The sequence below is a fragment of the Medicago sativa genome, chromosome 5, assembly GCF_051527215.1.
Source record: "Medicago sativa cultivar Bolivia chromosome 5, Bolivia_mono, whole genome shotgun sequence".
In the NCBI taxonomy this organism is placed as follows: domain Eukaryota; kingdom Viridiplantae; phylum Streptophyta; class Magnoliopsida; order Fabales; family Fabaceae; genus Medicago; species Medicago sativa.
In genome coordinates, this window is record NC_140753.1 from 3,378,599 (window position 1) to 3,404,691 (window position 26,093).

A 26,093-nucleotide genomic window follows, 5' to 3' on the forward strand; every position below is an offset into this window, starting at 1 on the left:
AAACCAGATTCAAAAGAGGTCAAAACAAGCGCTAATTGCAGCATTCTGTTCATGCAACAAGATCTATGTGCTACCGTAGATTCTACCTCTTTATTAGGTGTTCAAAACTTCTTTGTGAATTAGGGTGTTTGGTTTGTAGCTTCTGGAATTTATTTGTTGCTGTTCTTTTAGCGGTTGTTTTGTTAGTTTAATTCATTGAGGTTTACCTTACACAAGATTTGCTTTATAATGTAACTTTTTGTATTTGGTTCAGGCCTTTCCTAAATTTTATTGCTTTCTTTGCTTGATAAAAAAAAAAAAAAGAAATCAATCAACATTACGAAATAAGAATGATTTATTATTTATTATTTTTGGCTTGTTCAAGAAAAAGATTATTTAAAAAAAATGATTATTATATTTGAAATATATTAAATAGTGCAACAGAGGTTAAGTTAAACTAATAATAAGTATTATTACAAAAATAAAAAACCAAGAAATAATAATTTTTTTTTTGTGGTAGTCGGGATTTGAACCCCCGGAGGACCTTACATATTTTATGCATTGTCCTTACCAACTGAGCTAAGCTCACGAGTACTAACCAAGAAATAATATATCAATGCATATATGATTTTGAAATTTTATTCAAAAAAGATTTTGACAGTAATTTTAAAAATCAAGACTCTTAATCTAAGAGATTAAATTTAAATGGTTAATGAGCTTTCCAAGAATTATTTATTTAGGAGAAATCGAGTTTGATTTTTAGTTAAAACAATGTTTAACTAGACCTTATTTATCTCTCAATCGAACTCTGAATTACTCGAACTTCTTTTCACTTGCAATCATTGGGTTAACAACTCTATATTACTTAAACTCCATTTCCCTAACAATATCGCCGGGTTAACACCAAAAATAAAAATACAAATTAAGACTCTTATTTATTTTCTAAACAGAGAGTATTATTACAATCTATATAATTTTAGAAATCTATAAATTAAATTCATTTAGTGCATATAAGTTTAAAACTGTTTTTTTCAGAAAAAGAAAAAGTTTAAAACTAATCTAAACCCACTTTGAAATTATGGTTTCTTTCTTTAACCTTTCATATTGGAATGGTTTGGTCCTTTTAAGATTCTTTATTTGTTTGTACTTTAACTTTAGATCTCAAAAATTAAAATAAGAAAAGAAGACGTTACCAACCAGCTTTAGCATTAGCTTGACGTTGCAGAAAGTCAAAAACTATATAGTGGCCAACGAAGCTTCTCCACCCTTATGAAAATCAATGGTTGGGTTCATTCCATCCAATCCAACTGTCCAGTCCAAGCATGAGTGAGTGACGAGTCCATGCCACTTCTTTTGGATTAATTAAAATTAAAATTAAAATCAAGATGACGGGACTTAAAAGATTAAATCGACTTCGGCTTATGGCCTGGCCCCTGAAGCTGACTTTAGAGGTGCAGAAGACAAAAGAAAAACTTGTTTTTTAAACATTTCCGAGTTTGCTATTGGATTCATTCATTCATTCCGTTCCTTAATCTTCCACATTTTCCCTCTTATTTCTCTCCAGCACTGCAATGCTTTAAACTACTCCAAATCTTCTTCCTCTTCTTTCACAGGTACTATTACTCAGTTTTCGATTTTTCTGTTAAGTTATTCCATTTGATTCTCAATCATGTCCAACAATCAAGTAATTCACTGGTAATCAAGCTTCGTTAAGTTTAACCAGTAATCCCATGTTTATCATTCTTTTTTTATAGTAGTATTAATCAATCACATGATTAACACCATATTTTAGGGGTTGAAAAAAGAATCATACATTTTCTAATTCTCCTTGTAAGAGTATTGTATAAGAAACAAACCAATGACAAATGAATTATAAGATCCAATCCAAACCAGTTAAGTTGGTTTGATTTTTTTTCATGTTTAGGTCTAACTAAACCGAACCAAATCAATCAGTTTCACGTCATTCAAAACAGATCAATCTAGAACTGAAACAAACCATTCTATTTTATTATTATTTCAGACTATATTCATAGTTAATTTATTGTAAAAAATATGTTGGATTAATGTGTTTTTTATTGTAACGTATGTATTTCTTTTAGTAATATAAAAAATCTTTAATGTTTGATTTAATTTTTTTTTTTTTTTAAATTTAAAAATATCAACCTGATTGAACTGAACCAAACCGTTTTTTCATCAGTTTGGTTTGATTCAGATTCCCTGAGAAAAGATCGTAAAATCCAAACCAAACAAAAGCAAGTATTTTTTATTGGTTCGGATTTATTTTCTCCCAAAAATTAAACCAAACTGATCTCTCTTACTCGCTTGTTAAGAGTTAGTAGTATCGGTTAAGTTAGTTTAAGTTAGTCCTAGACCTATATATTCATCAATAGTAACAGAATAAGTTAAGTTGGTTTAATTGTCCTTTCAAAAAATGGTTTAAGTGTGTTGCGGAACAGAGTTGTTCATGTTTTTGTGAGTGATGTGTTAGTTTTGGATGTGTGCTAAATTGCTAATGTGTATTATTTTGTTTTTGGAACTTGCATTGCATGCTGTCATTAACTATTTTCAGGTTTTTATTTTATTAGTTTCTAATGTCTGGGAAACATGTCTTTCTTTCTGCAGAAAATATTTAGGTGGATCCACTGTTTTGCAGTGGAATTCGCACTGTCAAAATGACTTCGAATACTACAGCTGGAAATTTTTGCCCGCCACCAATGAAGTCCACATCTAATGGTGTATTTCAGGGAGATCACCCTCTTGATTATGCACTTCCCTTGGCTATTTTGCAGATATGCCTTGTTCTTGTAGTCACAAGGGGACTGGCCTATCTTCTAAAACCTTTAAGGCAACCACGAGTTATTGCAGAGATTCTTGTAAGTTCTTTTATTATTTTCGTTTAAATACAACAACCGTCATAATGAAGTTATTTTTTATCAATTAATATAAATAATTGAATATTAGTAAGAAGCTTATTTAATTTTTCTTTTTGGTTCTAAAGGATTTCTTTGGAACTAACTAGTTAATGTATGGGGAAACTCTGATTTAGAGGTAGCAATAAGACTCATAGGGATAAAATCTGTCATCCTTTTCTTTTCAGACAAGCAAAGAGTCACTAGGCCATTGCCATGCAATACAACAATGAGAGTCTTAGTGTTCCATTTTTATATAATTTTACAATTTTTAGTCTTTACTGTGTTCCGCTTGTCCAAACTCAAATCAAGTCTATTATTTAGTCAAATTTTCGATAAAGAATGCAATGACTATAACCAATTCAATGTTCTTGAATCAACATATATCTTAAGAGAAACATGCACATGTGTAAGAATTTAGAATTGCATTGTTTGCAAAACCACTTTCTATTCTGAGAGGAAGTTAATCACACTTGACACTTCATTTAATTGACACTTAGTGTTACAAATTTCCCTCTAAAAAAGCGCAAAGGTTTTTGCAACTTGTATTACATAGAGCTTGAATGAGGAAAGGAGGGGTTATTACAGTATATGTTTTATTTTAGAAGGGAGGGAGGGCTTACAAGTTACAAACTACTTTATGATTGTAATGTGTGTCATGGCTGGCTGCTTATTGACAGGGAGGAATACTACTTGGGCCATCAGCATTTGGACGGAATAAAAGCTATCTACATGCAGTTTTCCCACCCAAGAGTCTTCCAGTATTAGATACTCTAGCAAACCTTGGCCTCATATTCTTTCTATTTTTAGCAGGCATAGAGTTGGATCCTAAATCTCTGCGGAAAACTGGAGGTCGAGTCCTTGCAATTGCTATGGTCGGAATAAGCTTACCCTTTGCACTAGGAATTGGTTCGTCATTTGTTCTGAAAGAAACGATTGCCAAAGATGTAAATACTTCCGCATTTCTCGTATATATGGGAGTTGCGCTCTCTATAACTGCTTTTCCTGTATTAGCTCGTATTTTGGCCGAGTTAAAACTTTTAACCACCAGTGTCGGACGAATGGCTATGTCGGCTGCGGCAGTTAATGATGTAGCAGCCTGGATCCTTCTTGCTCTGGCTGTTGCCTTATCAGGCAATAGCCAGTCTCCTCTTGTTTCACTCTGGGTCTTCTTGGCTGGGTGTGGTTTTGTCGTTTGTTCGATCCTCATTGTCCTTCCAATTTTCAAATGGATGGCCCAACAATGCCATGAAGGTGAGCCGGTCGATGAGTTATACATATGTGCTACACTAGCTTCTGTTCTGGCTGCTGGGTTTGTCACAGATGCTATTGGAATTCATGCTATGTTTGGAGCTTTTGTTTTTGGAATTTTGGTTCCAAAAGATGGACCATTTTCCGGTGCTCTTGTGGAGAAAATAGAGGATCTTGTGTCTGGCTTATTGCTCCCACTTTATTTTGTGTCAAGTGGATTGAAGACCAACATAGCTACCATTCAGGGGCTGCAATCTTGGGGTCTTCTAGTTTTCGTCACATTTACTGCTTGTTTTGGGAAGATTGTTGGGACTATTGTTGTGTCTCTTTTATGTAAAGTGTCTTTTAATGAGTCTTTAGTGCTTGGATTCTTGATGAACAGTAAAGGCTTGGTTGAATTAATTGTCCTCAACATCGGTAAAGATCGAAAGGTATTTTGAATTTTCTTGCTCTCACTAATCCCTATATAGTATAATCTGGTCCATGTTCACGACCTATGAATCACTGTGATGGATATTTGATGTATGCATCTGCAGGTTTTGAATGACGAGACCTTTGCCATTATGGTTCTCATGGCTCTCGTTACTACCTTCATGACCACTCCTCTTGTGATGGCTGCGTATAAGCGGAAAGCAAAAATATCTGATTACAAATACAAAACAGTTGAAAGGAAAAATGCAGACAGCCAGTTGAGGATTCTTGCCTGCTTCCATGGTGCAAGGAATATTCCGTCGGTGATAAACTTGATCGAGGCTTCAAGAGGAATCAAGAAGCGTGACACACTTTGTGTGTATGCAATGCACCTGAAAGAATTTTCCGAGAGGTCCTCATCAATACTAATGGTACAGAAAGTAAGAAAAAACGGGTTGCCATTTTGGAATAAAGGTCAGCGTGCAGATTCTGACCATGTTATCGTGGCATTTGAGGCTTACCAGAAACTAAGTCAAGTTTGTGTCCGTCCAATGGTAGCAATCTCCTCAATGACTAACATTCATGAAGACATATGTGCTACCGCTGAAAGAAAGAGAGCCGCAGTCATCATTCTCCCATTTCATAAGCAACAAAGATTAGACGGTTCACTAGACATTACAAGAAATGATTTTCGCTTTGTTAACAAAAGGGTACTCGAGCATGCACCATGCTCAGTTGGAATTTTTGTTGATCGCGGACTTGGTGGTACATGTCATGTGTCGGCAAGTAATGTTTCTTACTGTGTGGCTGTGCTTTTCTTTGGTGGTGGTGATGACCGTGAAGCTCTTGCTTATGGAGCTCGTATGGCCGAGCACCCTGGCATAAGATTAGTGGTTAATCACTTTTTAGTGGAGTCTACTATCTTAGGGGAGATTACCAGCGTTGACGTTGGAGACTCGTCTAGCGGTAAATCAATCTCAGAGGATGAGGAGTTCCTTGCAGAATTTAAGCTGAAAACAGCCAGTGATGACTCCGTTATCTACGAAGAGAAAATAGTAAAAGATGCTGCCGAAACAGTTGCTACTATCCGCGAGTTTAATTCCTGCAATCTGTTTCTTGTGGGTCTAAGGCCAACCGGTGAATTGGCCTGTGCTCTGGAAAGAAGCGTGTGCCCGGAACTAGGACCTGTTGGTGGCTTGTTGGTATCCCAAGATTGCCCCACAACAGCATCAGTTTTGGTGATGCAACAGTATCACAATGGGGTGCCAATAAATTTTGGCCCAGAAATAGAGGAACATTCACATGAAGGAGACACATAATCTGCTTAACTATTCTGTATAGTATTGCTGTGGAACTCGAACTTGGGACGGGAATAAGATTTCTAACCTGCATTCGACCCGATTCTACATAAATAAGAAAGTTTATTTGACGTAAATTTGTTAGGTGTCCAACAAATTATTGTACTGAATTGAATATAAATTCCTCTACATTTTTGTTATGTGTCTTTAATTTTTATCATTTATTATCATAATGTCTTGAAATTTTGTTTTCTCTACTTAAAAGCTTATGTTTGTTGGTTTATATAAATACTTTGGCTTATATTGTTACATTCATTTTAGAGGTATGATTGTGATAGGTGTAAAAACAAGTTTCTAGTTCAGAGCAATAATGTTTGTCATTTGGAAATTGCAATTGGGGTTATTGGAGGGGTGGCATTTAACATGGGAAAGGGTAAAACTTTCCCACCATGGGAAAGTTTTTTTTTACCATTTGATCAAAGAGGATCACAGATTTTATAATGGTCTGTCCATACTATATCATACAACAGCATTCTTTCTCCTCCATTCCCCCACTCATGCACCCACCAACCACCACTACACTATTAATCTTCTATCCTGGTCTTGGTTTTCAGTTTTCAGTCCAGAACACAAAAATTGCTTATCCAACCACTTAAACAACTTCATTTATTCTCTTCCCCTCATCCTTTCCCTTTCATTCATCAAAAATCTCAGATTTAGAATTCAACAAAAAATTCATATTAATCAAAACAGTAGAATGTTGATGAGCTGAAATGGATCTTAATTTTTATATATGGATGGATTTCGAAAATGGAGTTCAACCTTCATTTATATCAATTTGTAATCATTGAATAAAAAATTTGGTCTTGATTTTTTACATGGGTTTGATTTGTTTTAAGGACATATGGGTTTTGAAAATGTTACCTGTTGAATGTTTATGAACATTAAATTAATTTGCATGAAAATTAGAAAAGGGAAAAACGAAATTGTTGTAAGGAAGATGATTTTTGTGATCCTGGCTTTATGAAAGTGAGAATATTCCAACAAATGGAAACAAATCTAAACCTCCCACACTCATGTTGAAATGCTAGAAATGGTGAATCAAGAGATGTTCTTGTTTTGCAAAATGGTAATTCAAGCTATTGGAATGGGAACCATGGTGGTAACTGGGTGGATTGTGATTTTGAGAGGTTGCTGCTGGTGGTGGTGATGGGTGAAGAGAGGAAACGTAGGAGAGAGAAATTGGTGAAAGATAGTGTTAAAAATGATATAGTGTTGAGAGAGTATGATAATATTGTGGAGTGGCATTTCACATGGGAAGGGGGAAAATTTTCCCACCATAGGAAAGTTGTTTTTAACCATTAGATTAAATGGTATTGTCATAGACACTCAACATTAGATTATTTCTTTTACACCTTCCACAACCCTTCTCTCCTTCACACCTCCAGCAACATCAAACACACCACTAGCTGCTTCACTGCCCAACATCTCATCTCAATTCTAATTCCCATTGAACCGGAAATGCAGAGGAGCCATCTCACTTTGATATCATATTTTCCTTTTCAATTTTTCTTCTTACCAAATTCCTCTTATGTTTTTGTAGACAAGGAAAATGATGCAGATCTGATTTTGTTAAGTTTGATAATACCAAATTTTATGTTAAATTAAATTTGTCCATTTGCGTACTAAATTTATATAATCAAAATTTCAATGGCTAAACATATTCACACGACCCATAGAACTGATACTTGAGACCTTAGGGGCAAAAATCTTGTTTGGATTGAAAATATACCGCAAAAAAATGAAGTTTAAACGATGATGATGTGGGGTGGTGGGTGTATGATGATTATCAAATCAAACTAAAATCAGAGGTTGCAGTTGCACAGTGGTGAAGAATCACTAGGATTAGGAAAATTGATGATGTTTCTCTCACCTGAACTGCCCCCTTTTTTCTACTTGCCAGGCAACCGTTGGATTAATCAAAAGGAAATAATATAATGTTGAGAGTGTATGATAAGATGGTACTCTTTAATTAATCTAATGGTTAAAATGAACTTTCCCATGGTGGAAAAGTTTTCACCTTTCCCATGTGAAATGCCACCATATTGTGGTCCTCATTTAATCTAATGATCAAAAAATACTTTCCTATGGTGGGAAGATTTTATCCTTCCCCATGTTAAATGCCACCTAAAATTAATGACAGTTTCTTAACCCAAAAAAGATGTCAAAACCTTTGTAAGGAAAAAAGAAGAAAAAAAATTACATTTCTATTCCGTACTACCATGATGTAAGTTAGTGTTTGAGGTTTTCAAATGGTAACCATGATGTCAATGCTAAACAACATAATTTTACTTTAGTCAACGACTGTTGCTGTCAATGAAATTTTTGTGTACGTATGTTGTAACAATGTTTTCACATATTTGAATCTTATTTTGTAAGAAACCACATTAATTTGGGTCTAGAATACGTCCAAAAGCTTCGGTTCTTCTTTGAGTAGCCTACGGTGACAATTCTCTGTTCGGATGCCACATCACCTAATCAATTGTCAACTTTGTTCAACTTTACACATCATAAAAACAAACCTCAAATCTATGGTGGAGATAATTTCCAAAACTTTAAAAACTAGGGACCATATTTTCATATTTAAAAATTGAGAAGCTAAAACCATAAATTAATGAAAAAAGAGAGATCAAAAGTGCATTTAAGTTAAACCCGTAGGTTGTTTTTCAATAGGTACCTGATATTATTTAGCATTTGCCATAAGTTTTAGTTTCTCTAGTTTGAATTATAAGTGATTTTGATCGATTTTTTTTAATCAATTAGTGAGTCATATTTTTCTTCTAATTCACTGTAACTAGAGCATTTGACATCTACTTTAATTAAGTTTTTTGACTCCACACGGGGCAACTTTTTTTGTAGGGAACGAGGCATCTCTTATTCCTACAATTTTAGAACTTTGGACCGCTATGAAACTAGTAATTTATGAGTTGGCAATTAATTCTTGGAAGGCTTCCTACTCAAGAAACTTGTCTAGAAGATAAGTGTCGTTGGATGTGGATGGCCCTTATTGTGTATGGTGTCTGGGAATAGTGGAGGAGGAGCAGTGGTGAAGATAGAAAAAAAATCGGATAGATCACTAAAATAAATTATAATACATAAATATTGTGTAAGCTGTAATAAACATTAAGCACAAAGTTGAAGTGGTGAAATTTGTCTACCTACAATAAATTGGGGAACTATTTTTTTTTTATAGTACAACTATTAACTAGAGGAATTTGCAGTTGGGGACAAATTAGAAGTTCTGTAAACCTTCGCTAATCCAGTCAAGTATAATCGTGACAAAAATCACGTATGCCACTTTCAAACCGCAAAAAACTAAAACCGTTGAAAAGTTTTTTAAAATCTAGCGAAATAAACTTATATTTTTAAATTTTTTTTCCCGACTTGCCACTACATCGCTTTGCAGGGGTTTGGATCCGCCAAAAACCAAAACCGACGCAAAATTAATTATAAAATCTCCTAACATAGAGCTATAGTTGTTAATTTTTTGATCTTTTCGGATGGGCCACGAAGGTCTCCGCCACTGAGGAGGAGGTTCATCTTTTGAGTAGATGCCGTTTTGTTGGTAAGGGTCAGTATTTGATTTTTATTTGGAGGCAGATGATATTATTGAAGCAATTAAAGTGATTTCTTGAAGATGGTTTCTAGCTAGGAACAAAGGGGGTCTTGTATGTACTACAAATGGTTTTCAAATCCTTGATTTGTATTTCGTCGTGATTTAGTTGGGAGGTTCTTTGGTGGGTCGGGTATCCTTTATATTTTTTTTAACTTGTGGGTTAAGTGTTCTTTGTAATTTTCTCCCTAAACTAAACAAATCTTCGCTGTTTAAAAAAATACGAGTTCACATACACGATTTTTTTACACATGAAATTGGATTGTTTCCTCAAATGACCAGCTCTTGGAATCAAACATGAATTCGATCTTCTTTCTCCACAAGAGCTACATTACCAACTCTTCTAACATCATATAATTAAGTCATTAGGTAAAAAGAAATCGAAGGATATTAAAACATATTTACTGAATAAAGTTTAAATTTTAAATAGCAGAGGGACTAAATATAATTTTTAACAAGTTTCAATCCAAACAATTAGTTAACTAATTAATAGTTCATGTAACATTTTCTTCTCAGTTCTCACCATTTTCTTCCAATCAATCAAATGATTGTTATCAAAAACTAAAAATAAGTAATGGAAGAGAAAGAGGAAGGTGGCATGGATCAAACACTTTGTAAACCAAAGACAAATGATTATTATTATTATTATTATAGAGGAAAACATGAAAACTAGATACAATATACAGACAAAAATGTCCTCATGCTATAATAATAATACATATCAACTCTGCTTGAAGAGACTAGTTTTTTCTTGGCGAAAGCAAACCAGATGAAGATGAGGCCCTTGAAATTACTGAGACAATGGAATGAAAAGCACTTGCTGCTATCTTTGATTTTATCTGTCCTCTTTTTGGAAGAGACTTTTTGCCTCTAAACATGTTCCTGTTGTTGGCAACTTCAGCAGATGCAACACGACCCATTCTAGTGTTCATTATTATCTTTTAACAACAGAAATAAACTGATATATGTTGAATGTAGGTAAGGTAGTTTGTGTTGTTATGAAAATGGTGAAGGACAGATAGTTTATATAGAACCCTGAATGAGCTTATTATTGGAAAGAGGGTGTGACAATTCTGTCTCAGTGGTGGGGGTTAGGAAACATGCCAGCTAATTTTGATTAATTTACAAGATTCCTTTCAGCACAACGGAGAACAAGTTGAACTCTAATCTATAGGTTTGTTTTGAGTGACCCAAAAACAAATCATAGGGTTATATAGCTTCAAAGATACAATAGTGTTGTTTTCAGCCTCTACCAGTGTTAATGATGAACACGTGCGGGTCAATGTGGTATCTTAAAGCTGTCCTGTCTTAAATCTGGTAACGGGGTTTAGTCATAAAAGGAGATATATTTTGTTAATGTTTGGCATGCTAATTGGGTGGGATTCAGGAAGCAAAAGTTTATTGTTTATATAGTGCCCGCAGGCCAAGCAAATATTAATATTCTCCCCCTATTATGTACAGATGATGATGCGGCGTCACATGTCATGAAACTTGTTTCACATATACAATTGTGTTGGCAAGCCAAATTTATCCTCCACGTGCAACTTTAAAGATTAATTCTCTCGAGGTAACTAAGATCCATTTAAGAGGTTGACCTCTCTCATCAAATATTTTTTCATACACACCGACCAACAATTGAACCTAGAATCAAATGATTAAGGGACCCAAGTATCAACCACTTATGTCACACTATATACAATTTTAAATACTAAAAAATATATGTTTGTCTTGTTTCTCCAATTTTTCTTGCTTCCTCATGGTTTCTGATGATTTGATGTATGTTTGTCTAGGTTGTGATTTCTTGACTCAATTATATATTAAGAGGAAGATTCAGTACTGCCTCCTGTTCGGCAAGGCATGGACGTGTGTTGTCTCTTAAGCTGTATCATAACATCTCACCGGTGTTTCACCATGTAATTAACCCTCCTTACACAACAACATAGTATTGTGTAGCCGTATTAATATAGAAGATTAATTAACAACTATGGTTTGGTATAGGGGGCATTGCTGTTTAAAATAAAGTGTATGCAATGCCAATGATACATCAATCAAATTCCATTATCCTAATTAAAACCAAGGGTGTCAAAAAATAAGTCATATCTGCTAAATACTTAAACGGAATTAAAATATTCTATCAATCAATAACAATTTATCTTGACTAAATTTTAATTTACATTCAATGCTGCTGCTATGTATTTTGTTAAATTGATTAATATTCTAATAATTAGTTAAACTGTGTAGGTTGTATCAATGATATGTACTAAATTTTGACAACAATGGTTGAGGCTAAGGTGTGTCATGACAGCAGAGGATGAGATTCATGCAACAAGATGTTGGCAGTAGTATTTGTAATAAGTCTATACAGGACCATGAAATGAGGCAATGAGGTAGTATTCTTGGATTTCATGTCAAGGAAGAGGAAGTAAAGGAAACGAAGAAACTAAACAATCTAGGCATTTGATTCTTTGGACCAAAGCTAGAGAAAGGTCTTTATTCATTCCCTCCAGTAAATCACATAGGCGGCAATATATTAGTTGCAAATGCTCATAGAAATATTTCTTAAGAAACATTACAAATGGATGTGGTAGCCAAATTCCCAACCAGAGTTTCATGCCATTATCCGGGAATAAACTCAAACATCAAAAAGAGACTCGCCCTCAGCTTTTCGCCTAGCAAAACATCATGCAACTTGCACAAAAAGATGGAGATACAACAAAGAAGCATTTGTTTCAAGAATGTCAAAAACAGAACTTGGGATAACAATAGAATTTCAGCCATATTATCAAAAAGAGGCCCCAAATTCGGGAAAAATTCAAACTCTCCAGCAGAGATAGTAGATCACTTCTACACATGTATCAATGAAAAAGAGCTAAAACAATTGGATGAATACATATCACAAGATGCTTGCTTTTATGACTATACCTTCATCAATCCATTTCAAGGAAAGAAGGTTTGTATCTCAACCATCCTTCTAAGTTCTAATAACCTAGAAGTAACCCTGATTGCATCGAGTAAACAGCTAGACTAGATAATCTAAACATAACATTGCAGGAAGTGATGCATTTCTTACAGCAGCTTACTGCTGGCATGGGCCAGAATGTGAAATTCATAGTCAGAAATATATGCGAGGGAGATGATTTAACTGTTGCGGCAAAATGGCACTTGGGTCATATTCCTTTCCTAGATTTATTGCTTTTCTGCTAGTTAGTTATTGTTTCCTAAAGTATAAATGATATAAGCCTGACGAATATCTTTTTGGCATGGTAGAATGGAAAAAGGAACAAGTCCCATTCACAACAGGCTGCAGCTTCTTCCAATTAGAAAAAGTAGAAGAAAACATGACAATTAGGTACGTAGCAAAACAAATTATTTAATCAGCAGTTTCTATTATGTAAAACATATACTCACTATATAATTGAATTCAGGAGAGCTGAGATATTTATTGAATCACTAGTCAAACCTGGAAGCATAGTTTTGGTAACTCCTAAAACAGAACCTAACTCTTTCAAGTGTTGTAATTCTTATACGTAGATCCAATTGTACTTTTGTTTCCATTTGGATTGATTCAATTGGTGTTTTCTCGAGAAATTCAGACTATGTTGAAGACCGTGACTTCATTGTTTGATGACTTTCCAAATGCAGCTGAATGTGAGTCAAACATGGTTCATAGATTTTTCATTTACTCTAAATCAACCCAAAAATATCCCTTAACATACATGCATGTTCCTGCAGGGTTCTTAAGAAGACCTCATGCAATACTATTATGGATATTGAAAATTTACAATATATTTGTAGCACCTTTCCTTAATCCACTACTAGATAGCTACATAAAGCTGTGGAGCTTCATGATACGATTGCTAAGCTATGCATTCAGTGCTGCGATGTTTATTTCTAAGACTATATTTAAGTAGAGGCTATGATATCTCACATCACTTGCTGTCCTCATCAGTGCTGCGGTTCCACCATGTATCCAACAACGAGAGGGCAACCAATGATCCTATAACAGGAGGAAGTGGTGGAGGCCGGCTATAGGCGACTATTGGGTCATTCATCTCTTTAGCAGCTAGCCCCATCTCGCCAGATTCATCTTTTTCTTGTTTCTTAGGTGCCAATATACCTATAGTAATGCAAAATATCATTTCAAAACAAAATGTTGTTTCAAGTACAAAATTTTAATATTTTTCTTATATTTTAAAGTTCCCATTGTTCAACACTCAAACTAGTATCTAACAGTAAAAACTATATTATCTAACAAAGTCAGAATCAATACAATCGTTGCAATATTATATAGAAATCAAAGCGATTGCACATACCCTGTGATCCATTCACTTGGTAGACCGGCTTAAATCTGTTTTTCGCACGCAGCAGTAGAAATGCAACAAGTCCACGCATGAACTTTATCTATAGCTGTATATAGTTACTCACCTGCAATTGGAATAAAACAAGCCTTAGATCTGAAGTACAAGCATGGAAAACTCGGTGCAACTGACGCAGTGACACAAACCAAGACATGATACTGACACGTAAATTATAATTTGAGAAAATAAAATTATCAAATGTAACCACATGTGCCGGCGTCTCTGACACATGTCATGTCGGACACCGGACACACTTTTCAATCGAAAATGTCTGTGCTACTTAGTCTGAAACACACAGAAAAAGGCAGCAAGAGTTGTTTATAAAATGGAATTATACTTATATGATTATTTAATTTTATTTTTTTTTTGGATTAAAACTACACATCAATTAATACAAACAACTGTGATCAACTAACAAACATGATTTATTGTAAAAAAAAAAAAAGGGGTAATTCAAGTGTTTGAAGTGAAACACTCAAATGAATTTGAGAATATTTTAATTAATTAAATTTTTCTTTTAAAAAAGACATGATAACCTAATAATCTACAATGGGATGAATTTGAGAATATTTTAATTAATTAAATTTTTCTTTTAAAAAAGACATGATAACCTAATAATCTACAATGGGAGATTGGTCACTTTAGTCCCTGAATAGGAAAGGAGTCATCACTTTAGTCCCTGAATGCAGATAAATTGCAAAATAGTCCTTGAATGTAGACTCTGTTAGTCAATTTAGTCCCTGAATGTAGACTTCGTTAGTCAATTTAGTCCCTGAATGTAGACTCCGTTAGTCACTTTAGTCCCTGAAATTGACCAACAAAGTATACATTCAGACACTGGCGGAGCCAGGAATATTGTAAAGCCCGGGCAAAAAAAATTTGCAACACATTTATAGGGGCATACATAAGAAATTGCAAGCAAATAATAAAAAATGTAAAGAAATTGCCCAATTTATAAAGGTTTATATAAGAAATTCATAGGGATTTACACAAGAAATTGCAAAGTGGCCCGGAGCCCGAGCGAGTGCCTGGGGTCGCCGGGCCATAGAACCGCCCTTGCATTCAGGGACTGTTTTGCAATTTCTCTGCATTCAGGAACTAAAGTGGCTACTCCTTTGCCATTTAGGGACTAAAGTGACTAATTCCCCGATCTATAAAGCTAGCATATCATAACAACACTTAAGCTTTTGAAAAAAGCATCTAGAGTTTAATTTTGAAAGAGGAAAATAAGCAACAAATAAGAGTACTGATTGATTATGAAGATAAGAGAAACTGAAAATAATGGATGAATTTGAATAAGTTATACCTAATTTGATGAATTTGAAGATCATATACGAATGCGAGTAAAATATGAAAACTTACAAAGAGGTGAACCACGAAGCAGAAGCAGAAGCAGAAGCAGAGAGATCAGAACTCAGAAGAAGAATCAATGAAAATGAAGTCCGAAGAAGAAGCGGAAATGGAAATTACAAAATTCCCGAACTTTCTCAACACAAAATATATCCGCCACGTGTACGACAGATGGCGTAATCTAGCCAAATATCTTTCAATTTTTTTTTTTTTGGAGTGTGCTCTTTCAATTTTTCTATTATAATAACAAAAAAATGTAGATAAAACCAAAAAAAAAAAAAGTGTGTAGATAAAACCAAAATGAAGTGGGTCTACATAAAAAAAATATAGAAAATCAAGAGTGAAAAATTGGTCTAAAAAAAAACAGTTCTACTAGAATCCAATTTTGTTTTGGCATAAAGAATAAAGGTTGGTAATACTTTAGAGTTTAAGGATCCGCATGTTATTGTCTAACTTCAAGTTGTTTTGTCATCATATTTTTCTAAATATATCCCACAATAAGATAAATCACGTTGTAACTTTAAGGGCCCGTTTGATGGTCAGGATAAGATAGAGGCAGGATATGATATAAAGCTAGATAGAGATAGGATATGATAATGACATGATAAACATTAATCTTATCATGTGTTTGATGTGCACATGATAACAAACATGATATCATTATAATTAAATGAAAAAATTGCTCTCATAATTAATTAAAAATTATAAAAATGGAATGTTATTAATTATAATAGAAAATACATGCTATCATTATTTTAAAAATGACAATATTTTAAAAATGGCAGAATATCAGGATAATAAATAAGGAATGATCTTCTAATCCCATCAGGATAATTTCTAACCCAGCCTATACTCAGGATAGAAATTACAAAGGAAAGTCATGATAGGATAGGAAAATGGTTTATTTTATCCTATCCCTTTGGTGCATCAAACATTAGATTTAAGCAGGATATGATTAATGTATCATATCTTGTCTCCCTATCCTGACCATCAAACGCACCCTAAAAGACCTCTAAAATGTGTGTATAATATTGATCTTGAATGCTTTTTTAGATTGTTTCAAGTACATAGAAAGTTACATTCACATGACAATTGAAGTGGCCAAATATCTTGACCGGTTCCACTTGCTTTAGAAGATACACATAGTGTGGTTGAGACTATAATCTATACTATAAGCTTGTCCCGCTTGCATGAAAGTGGTAAGTTAGTCAAACCTAAAGATGAAATGAAGGATGATCTTAGAAACTTCTTCGAAAAGATATGTTCTCTAAAAAATTATGCAAAAATTTAAGATTTGAGCTATTTTGTTGCTCGATGAGTTTCAGTCATTTTGGTAGTTAATTGAGTCAAAAATAATATGCATGAGACATCTCTTCTTCTTTTTTCTTGTCAAAAAAAAAATCTCTTCTTCTTTTTTTGACAAAAGCATGAGATATCTCTTTTACTTTTGTAATACAAAACATATTTCTAAAACATGTATTTAAATTAATAAAACAAATCCTAAAAATATTCTAAATAGAAATATATATTATAAATCTTCAAAAAAGATCTTTAATCATTTTATTCTCTAAAAAAATATGCATGAAATCTCTCTTTTACTTTTTTTTGTTGAGATAATCTCTCTTTTACTTATTCATGAAGATATTTGCATTAACTCAACTATTTTCTAAAAAAGATAACTCTTCTTATAAGCTTCTCTTTTCCACAAATCATAAAATCACAACCCTTCCTATAAGCTTCTTTTTCCACAAAAAAAAAAAAAAAAAAAAAATTGTGAACATGAAAGTTACATTCACGTGACAATTGAAGTGGCCAAATATCGTGACCAGTTCCACTTGCTTTAGAAGATACACATATGTATCTTTGAAAAGAGTGTGGTTGAGACTATAATCTATACTATAAGCTTGTCCCGCTTGCATGAAAGTGGTAAGTTAGTCAAACCTGAAGATGAAATGAAGGATGATCTTAGAAACTTCTTCGAAAAGATATGTTCTCTAAAAAATTATGCAAAAATTTAAGATTTGAGCTATTTTGTTGCTCGATGAGTTTCAGTCATTTTGATAGTTAATTGAGTCAATAAAGATGAGTTTTAGAGAAGTTGCTCGTGATTTAAGGGACATTTTGTAATGTTTTTAAATAAAGTCTTTTAGTGAAAAGTCATGTAATTCCGCAAAACAAAACACCTCATAGAAGTTTGGAAGACATGAAATGAAATTTAAGAAGCCTATGAAGATGTTACAAGTTGTGAAAATTTTGTCCCAAGTCCTAAGACTAAAGCGAAGAAGGAAAAAAAAACTTGAAAAATACGAAAACAGAACAAAAAAGAATTTCATGAACTAGGGAAATTTGTAGGTGTTTTATGAGTTTTTAGAAGATTCAAATTATATTATCTGAAATGTTGTAGAATTGGTTCGGATTATATAATCAGAACAAGGTAAAATTGGAAATAAGGAGGGCGTGCGTGAAGTATGGTGCGTGGGAAAAGAAATTCTAATTGGAAAAACTAATATAGTCTGACTTTAGTTTATATATAGTATCAGAGTCTGTCGATTTTTGTCACCATAAGTCTCACTGGTGTTTACAAAGTGCAACACCCCTCACTTAACAAGCCTATAAGTTTAGGACTAGACTCTTCCTCCTAACAAACTTCAACATAACACAAAGCTTTTGTAACTTGCAATATTTAACTGGATTTTTAATGATTACTCAATTTACATGGCAACCTAGACTGTTTAGGACTAGACTACATGGAAAGGAACTTTCTGTACTTTGCAATGTGTCATGGTAATGATTACCAATTTACCATACATTGTATGTAAGGGGAATGAAGTACTACATCTTGTTCCATTTACACAGACAAGAAAGAATTACTGAGACGGCGGATCGGGATTGAAATTCACTGATTCCCTCCAGATGAGCTCCTTAATGTGCTCTTGAGTACATGCTGGCTGCTCAAAATCAAAACTGAATGGCATAGGAGTAACTGGCTCATCATTGATGTCATGAAGTGATGAAAGATATGGGTGACATAGGGCCTCATCCACTGCAAATCAGTAAAAATACTTCATAAATGTGAAAAGACAAGAGAAACTACATGATTCAATGAGAGCAAGTTATACCTGTAATTCGTTTAACGGGATCAAATACAAGCATTTTTTCTAGCAAGTCCAGAGGCTCGGCCGACATACTAGGAAATTTCGCCGAAAGGTTTTGCTTCCCAAACTGTGGAAGCTGTCTAAGATACTTTCTGGCATTTTCACTTCGTAGAAATCCGAGGCTCGAATCGTCAGGTGAACCTATTAACTTTTGCGCGAAAGGTAAACAAAATGCATTAGTTTTGTTACGACATGTATTAGTTAATTTTACAGAACAAAAACAAATGAACTATGCAAGAGATAGGGAATCTAATACATTAATTGTAATACTTCAAATGGAAGCACCAAGCTCATACCTCGGTTATAAGCCTTAGCTGATGAACATAATCCTTCCCAGGAAACAAGGGTTCTCTGGTCATAATTTCAGCAAATATGCAACCAACAGACCAAACATCAATTGCAGATGTGTACTCTGAACAATTAAGGAGCAATTCTGGGGCTCTGTACCATCTAGTAACGACATACTCCGTCATAAAATCTGTTTCGGATGTTGTCCTCGCCAAACCAAAGTCCCCAATTTTAAGGTCACAGTTTCCATTCAAAAGTAAATTACTTGGTTTAAGATCACGGTGCAAGACATTCGCCGAATGCACGTATTTCAGTCCCCTTAACAGCTGATATAGAAAGTACTGCAGAATTCATGAAATATCAATACGAAAGCTCAATTTAAAAGGAAAAATACAAGTATAAACATCTTGTTGCGAGAATGAGACTATATCCTTAAAATTCAATACTATCTTGGGATGGAAATATTAAGTCGACAATAATACATTTTTTGATAAGTTATGACAGTCATGCGATCTCAACCGTCTGATTAGTTATAATTTTGCAGAGCAAAATTCAAAATACAAAGTCAAAATTTGGATAATTTGATAAAGATCGGACTATCTAGATGTACAAAACTGTGAATGAGTAACTGCGGACAATCCATTTCCTCAAATCTCCATCACACTCAAAATGGTCGTCAATTTACAATATCTTAGCAAATAGCAATAAGAAGATTACAATTTACAGCCTTACAGGGAAAGCTTACCTGACAATGGTCCGGGTTGAGAGGTTGATTAGAACGAATAATCTGATGAAGATCAGTGTCCATCAATTCATAAACAATGTAAACATCATTAAAATTATCCTTTTGTGGAGGTCGTATAATATCCTTAATAGCAATAATCTGTAAACAAATTTCATCATCGGGACCTTATTATAGCATAATAATAAACAAAAAAACAACCTTGAAGTTAGGATAGTACATTTTCATGGTCCATGTGACGAAGAAGCTTAATTTCCCTCAAAGTCCTTTTAGCATCAATAATGTTGTCAAATGTATTGGCAATCTTTTTGATGGCAACTTCCTCATGTGTATCGGAATTAACAGCAGCACTGGAAAGAATGTAAAAAAAGTGTGTGATGATGATATTTATGCACTTTTTTTACAGTAATATATTTATGCATTTAGGCACTACGTGGATAAAGAATTTAATAGCGCGTGTTTATCATAAATAAGTGTTTATGCGTGAACCATTTCTATATAAATTATAAGTTTGATTTCATAAGTTATGATGGAGGACTTGCCAATAAACTAAAAATAGTGTATGGACATGTTAGAAGCTGCTGGTATAAGTTTTCTCAAAAGTCTTATATGTATGTAGATAGATAAGCTCAAATAAGTCAATTTAATCTATAGAAGTGAGAAAGAAAAAGAAGGAAAATTGCAAAACTGAAACTAACCAGACGATTCCATAAGCGCCTCTACCGATAGGGCGAAGGGGAGGAACATATTTGGAGGACACTTCAAACAAGTTTCCATACAAACTGTATTGCACGTATCGACCTTTGTGAGTAAAAACCTTCTTTACCGAATCTATATCATTATTATCTTTGCTTTTGCTACCCATCTTTCAATTCTCTTGGCTCCTGTGATGCCAAATTTCCTTCACTTCAATTCTGGAGTATTGTTTGTATCGCCCTCTTATCTATAAGACTTTTTTTATATTCTAATTAAGAAATCATCCGTTTACAACTGTCTGCTTATGATGATATATATTGAAGTAAAAGGATCAAGTTCCGCACGGAAGAAAAAATTATTAAGCAAGTTGTTCAATGTGATTTTCAACGGATTTTGTAAGACCGGGTCCTCTGAGGAGTCCTAAATGTATTATGTATTGACTGAATATGTTTTTATGTATTTCTATTTTAGGCTTGGTAGGTATATTCCTTGGCAAGTGGCAAGCTAAGTCATAACTATATTGAAAACCACCACTTTAATGGAATTAGTTTAAAATACGAAGCAATTAATTTTGACCGAAAAAATAGTTGTAGGATTATAGAAACTTTAAATAAGAAGCTGGCGATGCTTTCAATGGCTTATACAACTTGCTAGTGGTTTTGAAAATCATTTTCACATCATCACATGAGACCTTTTCCCAATATTTATCCCCACAAGTACAACAACCTCTTCTTGAGACTATTGTTCATCTTAAGACATTATGGAGGGTTATCCTGAACATTAATAGAAGCAATGTTTCCTACTCTACGTTCTCAAGCTGCTTGAGAATGCTAAAAATTATTTAGTTAATTTTTCCAAATAATCAATCAATCAAAAACAGACATTATTAGTTGATGAAGTTAATTTATTTATTTTTTTGACGGGAAGATAGCTCATTTCATCCAAAATAATAGAGTCAATACAATAGGGAGGATGATTGAAAATACTGGGACTAGCATGTAATATAGACGCTCGAGCAAGATTATGAGCGACTCTATTAGCTTGTCTCCTAACATAAGCTAGAGCATAAGTAGCATTAGAAAAAAGCAATGCCCTACAATTAGAGAGTAAACTTCCTAGTTCATTAACATATGGGCTATTACTAAGGATAACATTCACAACAAGCTGACAATCCGTTTCAAAAACAACGCGATTGAGACCAAGATCGAGAGCAATTTGGAGGGCTTGTTGTAGAGCAGTAGCTTCACCATCAGCTGTGGTTGGAATAGAGGGAAAAACCATTGAGTGAGCTTGGATAAGGTGTCCAAGGCTGTCTCGGAAGCAGATACCAACACCAAATTTTCCTTCGGCTTCGAAGAGGGCACAATCAACATTACACTTTATCCAATCTGCCTGCGGTTTAGACCATCTTGGAGTAGCTGGCTGCAAAGTATCATTGGGACGGTTGCACCACATGAAATCTTGAACAGTATCCAGCGCTAGCACACAAGATGCTTGTGCATTGACTGGTTTTTGTTCCCATAAACAAGCATTGCGCGCACGCCAAATACTCCATAATATAGCTACAAATCCAGCACGATTTTCCACTTCAAGCGATCTAAGTATGGCAAACATAATAGAAGAAAAACTATCGTTTGACGTCATGTACGATGCTATATTACCCCAAAGATTCGCTGCTTTCCAACAATCTGTAGCAAATTTACAATGCATAAACATGTGCATTTCATCTTCCAGGTCACGATTGCAAACCACGCAAGTTGACTGGCAATGGACTCCACGAGTTTGCAAATTAGACCTTGTAGGCAAACAGTCGCGAAGCAATCTCCAGCAAAAATGTTTGATTTTTGGCGGAACACATAATGACCATATCCACTTCCAATCCCCTGAGACATGATAGTTTGACCGCTAGTCTGAAATACACACGCACATCTTATACACAGATTTAACCGTGTATGAGCCATTAGGTGAAGCATTCCATATTATTGTATCAGAGTGAGTTCGAGAGTGCAAAGGCAACTTACAAATATCAGATGTGTCTTGTGTGTTCATTATAGAAGTAATAAAGTCACGATTCCAAGTGTTGGTTGTTGGATTGAAAAGTTGAGAGACAGTCAGATTGATGAGATTGCTTGCCGGTAATGTGGTAGGCCGTAAATTCTGACGAGTGCGGATCCATGGGTCTTTCCAGATATTAATATCATTACCATCACCGATTTTCCACCTATAACCAAGAGATAACATCGGAATAGTGCTCCAAATACTCATCCACGTGAAACTTGGACTATGACCAATAGTGGCGCCCAAAAACCCGCTTCTAGGGAAATATTTAGCTTTGAGAACTTTGGTGAGGAGAGAGGAAGAGTTTGTGAGGAGCTTTCATCCTTGTTTACCTAGCATGGCAAGGTTAAATCCTTCAATGTTGTGAAAGTTAAGACCACCATGATCCTTACAAGTAGTCATCTTATCCCAGTTTAACCAATTAATACTTCTATCACCATTCTTCTTTGAACCCCAATAAAATGAATTCATCATGCGCTCTATTTCTTCCCCAAATGAGGTAGGGAGCAAAAAAGCGCCCATACAGTAAGTAAGTATAGATTGGGCAATTGAGTTTAGGAGCACTTCCTTACCTGCACGTGAAAGAGATCGAGCATTCCAATTTTGGATATTTTTCCAGATACGTTCTTTGATGATTTTTTTGTCTCTTCCTACCATAGATGGGAGGCCAAGATACTTACCGTGCCCCATCATTTCCACAACACCTAAGAGATGAATAATAATGTTTCGGAGTCAAATTTGTATTACGACCGAAAGCGATGGAGGATTTCTGATATGATTGTATTATAATAATTCAGAGTCAGATTGAACCCACTACAATTTAGTCCCTATTAGTCCCTCAATTTTTTCGTAATAAGTGTCAAACTTAATCTTACTACTTAAACTTGAGATTTTAAATGATAAATAAGGGACTATGGTTTTAAACGATGGTTTTTTTTTTTTTAAAGTAAGATTAAACGATAGTTTCTTGACAAATAAAATTTACAAATTTCAATAGCAGCCAAAAAATAAACATCTTTTATGGTGGGATCAACAAAATTAGGAGTTTTTACAAGAAAAAAAAAAATCAATAATCCTTTATTCTTGTAGGAACCAAGTAAAAAAGAATTTCCACATTAAAAAACATAAGCCAAGACATCTGTAGCCAGTAAAATACGCAAACATACACAGACACATACATACTAATTAGAAATTATTTTTGAAGTTAATGTGTTTAACATGACTAATCTCCAATTCAGAAATGATTTTAGGTTATTGGGAGCCGTTAGCTTTGTAAAACACTCTTAAGCATCTTCAAAGTACTTTCTTAATCCAAAATCAAGAACTATCAATTGAACATACATTTTAACCAACAGTCCTTGATCTATCGTCCAAACATTAACAAAATCATCATTCTACTAAAGCAAAAACACCCGGTTCAAAATTCTCATTACATGAATAACAAAATATTAAAATAAAATGTCCGATGGATCAAACAACTTGTAGTGGAGGGGGAAATACTATAGAATCTAATGACAGCCAAAACTGCATGAGCTGAAGCAGAAATCGTTACATTTAAGCATCGTTTGAACTAGTTGGTGCTCCAAAGCCACCAGAACCACGACCGAAGCCAGGTCTACCACCAGGACCCTGCAATAGAGTCAGAAGAATAAAACTTGATCAGGATAATATACCAATAGAATTATATACATGAGGAAAGCAGGTACAGAATGTGAATTACTGTAATATCTAACACTTGAAATTCAAACAATACTAAGAAACTTGAAACAATGCACCATAACTCAAAGTAAGGTAGAGACAGCATACTGTATACCAACTTGTAGGGCCGAGCAACAACCCGTGACACGAACAACAACCGGTTGCTGTTCAGGTGATCGGGTCAGATTTCACGGGTAACGGGTGAAACACAAAGGAAATCGAGTCAATATGAGGTGATTCGAGGGGGCATTATATTTCAAAAGCTAAATCCAGTTGTGGACACACCCGCCCGTGACATACTGCTAATAGTACTAGTCTATTCTCCTTTGTCTATCCAAGCAATGTCCCGCTCAATTTTTATATTTATTTATACTAATATTACATTACTATACTTTAATAATATTAAAATGGAACAAAACCTTTGCTACTTTATCCAAGAGAGAAGAAGCATTTGACAATCATTCCAATGTTTTGCGCCTCCTCTCTCAATCTGGGTATTTATATTTTCTGAGAGAAAACATATTAGCAACAGCCAGCAAGACATAATCTACTAAATTTAGTCACATTACTCTCTTATCTCCATTCTTTCTTACTCTTATCTCCATTCTTTCTTACTGTAAAGTGAAAATCTAGATGTTGAAAGCTTTCTCTTTCTTTTTCCTGTTTCTTTTTCTGTACAAATCCAAGCATACTCATTTTTATGTGGCTCATAATCGACCCAACCCACCCGCCCAGCCCTAGCCGAGACCCTCCAAAACCGAATGTTTTTGTGGGCAGAATTGGGCGGTGATCGGTTTCATCCATCATGGCAAGTTCAGGCCCGAACCCATCCGACGCTCAACCCTATCAACTTGGATAGAACAATGAACCATTGGAACCAACTCTATTAAACTAGTTAAACTAGAAAACAATTAAAATCTTACACTAGTGTACCACTACACTTGTTTTGCATATAAATGTTCATCATCATCTTATAGTTGATAAACATGACAAATCAGTTTGTACAGCACAAGAAAACTTGAATCCAGCAAGTTTGAGATGTACTCTCAAACTATTAAAACTTTAATATGACAAATTTATCTAAATTGAATCCAAGTCTACTTGACAATGAAAATTAGACTAAGCAATATACACAAGACACAAGGGAACCACACTGTGGAGATCAAATCAAAGATAATATTGAGGTAAAAATTAAGCTACCAAAATTAACCCGCATAAAACACCATAACAAAATGAACCGAACAGAATCATCATCGTATCTAACTGAATAGACCAAATCATAACAAACACAACATTCAAACTTCATTGAAATGAAACAATAATCCAATAAGATTATTACCCCAAAAGAAGGCCTGTAGTCAGCTGGAGCTCCACCTTTGTCTCCTCCAAATTCACCAGCAGGTCCTCTTGGGCCTCCACGGTATCCATCACGGTCACCACCAAATCTCCTTTCTCCATCAAATCTTGGTGGGCCCCTGTCAAAACACATTCCATTCAATCAACCGACCAAATAACAAAACATAAAAAAAAATCTCAAAGCAACAATTCCAAATTAATTACCTAGGGCGATCACCAGGAGGACCACCAAAGGGCCTTCCAGCTGGCTTAGCCTGCTTCTTCAAAGTAGCAGGAACAATCTCAGATGGAAGATTCAAATAAGTCCTGAGAAACTCAATTCCATCATTGGTAAGGAACCAGTAATAGTTCATCCAAGCAAAAGTTTCCCTCACATATTCCCTAGATTTGAAGCTCTGCATCAGCTTAATCACTTGCAGATTTGGCACATCGATTTCTGGGTGCTTAGCCAAATTGAAATCCTTCTTTGCATAGCAAACTCCCTCTGAAAAATAACAACAGTTTAACCAATTCAAACACAACACAATAAAATCACAACAAAATGAAACCCTAGATTATTGCACAAGACATACCTTGGAAGAGGTATTTGCAGATCTCTCTACGGTTTTTCTCAGTAATGATCTGATAAAATTAAACAAAAAATTAATAAAATTGGAATCGCGTAAATGGATTCAAAGAATGGAATGAAATTTCAATTTGTTTGAGAAAATGATATACCATGATTGCAATGTAGAGGCAGCACAACAGAAACTTCAGCGGCGAACGAACACTCCTTTCTAATCCCTTCGCGCTGCAATCTTCTAAACCCTAATTTACTTTCTCTTTCTTATATACGATGGACTTGCCAATAGTTATGCGAGCCGGGCCTTTC

The 26,093-nt window shown here is 34.6% G+C and overlaps 6 protein-coding genes across 10 annotated transcripts; 2 read left to right on the plus strand and 4 right to left on the minus strand.

Moving 5' to 3' along the window:
- Positions 1-1,493: 1,493 nt before the first annotated feature.
- Positions 1,494-6,137, plus strand: LOC146919199 (cation/H(+) antiporter 18-like). The gene is made up of 4 exons (XM_085712442.1): positions 1,494-1,592; positions 2,602-2,852; positions 3,569-4,570; positions 4,676-6,137. Exons 2-4 carry the CDS (start codon positions 2,652-2,654, stop codon positions 5,867-5,869), a joined length of 2,397 nt encoding a protein of 798 aa, XP_085568568.1. The 5' UTR covers positions 1,494-1,592; positions 2,602-2,651; the 3' UTR covers positions 5,870-6,137.
- Positions 6,138-11,690: 5,553 nt separating this feature from the next.
- On the plus strand, positions 11,691-13,740 carry LOC146919200 (uncharacterized). 2 transcript variants are annotated; one of them, XM_085712444.1, is made up of 6 exons: positions 11,691-12,471; positions 12,573-12,687; positions 12,789-12,870; positions 12,947-12,998; positions 13,115-13,169; positions 13,254-13,740. In XM_085712444.1, the coding sequence occupies exons 1-6, from the start codon at positions 12,097-12,099 to the stop codon at positions 13,430-13,432; spliced, it is 858 nt and encodes a 285-aa protein (XP_085568570.1). In that variant the 5' UTR covers positions 11,691-12,096; the 3' UTR covers positions 13,433-13,740. The 2 variants fall into 2 exon arrangements, with proteins under 2 accessions (XP_085568570.1, XP_085568569.1); XM_085712443.1 differs by having other exon boundaries at positions 11,778-12,471; positions 13,115-13,740.
- Positions 13,171-15,402, minus strand: LOC146919201 (uncharacterized). 4 transcript variants are annotated; one of them, XM_085712447.1, is made up of 4 exons: positions 15,242-15,402; positions 14,551-14,683; positions 13,835-13,946; positions 13,171-13,638 (listed from the first exon to the last, which is right to left on the minus strand). In XM_085712447.1, exons 3-4 carry the CDS (start codon positions 13,911-13,913, stop codon positions 13,451-13,453), a joined length of 267 nt encoding a protein of 88 aa, XP_085568573.1. In that variant the 5' UTR covers positions 13,914-13,946; positions 14,551-14,683; positions 15,242-15,402; the 3' UTR covers positions 13,171-13,450. The 4 variants fall into 4 exon arrangements, with proteins under 4 accessions (XP_085568573.1, XP_085568572.1, XP_085568571.1 ...); XM_085712446.1 differs by having other exon boundaries at positions 14,491-14,683; XM_085712445.1 differs by lacking the exon at positions 14,551-14,683 and having other exon boundaries at positions 15,242-15,396.
- A 2,321-nt stretch (positions 15,403-17,723) lies between these two features.
- On the minus strand, positions 17,724-20,396 carry LOC146919202 (mitogen-activated protein kinase homolog MMK2-like). The gene is made up of 6 exons (XM_085712457.1): positions 20,113-20,396; positions 19,635-19,764; positions 19,418-19,555; positions 18,681-19,013; positions 18,349-18,532; positions 17,724-18,272 (listed from the first exon to the last, which is right to left on the minus strand). The coding sequence occupies exons 1-6, from the start codon at positions 20,277-20,279 to the stop codon at positions 18,097-18,099; spliced, it is 1,128 nt and encodes a 375-aa protein (XP_085568583.1). The 5' UTR covers positions 20,280-20,396; the 3' UTR covers positions 17,724-18,096.
- Positions 20,397-20,980: 584 nt separating this feature from the next.
- Positions 20,981-22,858, minus strand: LOC146919203 (uncharacterized). The gene is made up of 4 exons (XM_085710681.1): positions 22,501-22,858; positions 22,315-22,331; positions 21,906-22,020; positions 20,981-21,798 (listed from the first exon to the last, which is right to left on the minus strand). The coding sequence occupies exons 1-4, from the start codon at positions 22,856-22,858 to the stop codon at positions 20,981-20,983; spliced, it is 1,308 nt and encodes a 435-aa protein (XP_085566807.1).
- A 674-nt stretch (positions 22,859-23,532) lies between these two features.
- On the minus strand, positions 23,533-26,024 carry LOC146919204 (small ribosomal subunit protein eS10z-like). The gene is made up of 5 exons (XM_085712459.1): positions 25,940-26,024; positions 25,795-25,843; positions 25,427-25,706; positions 25,206-25,341; positions 23,533-23,797 (listed from the first exon to the last, which is right to left on the minus strand). Exons 1-5 carry the CDS (start codon positions 25,940-25,942, stop codon positions 23,723-23,725), a joined length of 543 nt encoding a protein of 180 aa, XP_085568585.1. The 5' UTR covers positions 25,943-26,024; the 3' UTR covers positions 23,533-23,722.
- Between the last annotated feature and the right edge of the window lie 69 nt (positions 26,025-26,093).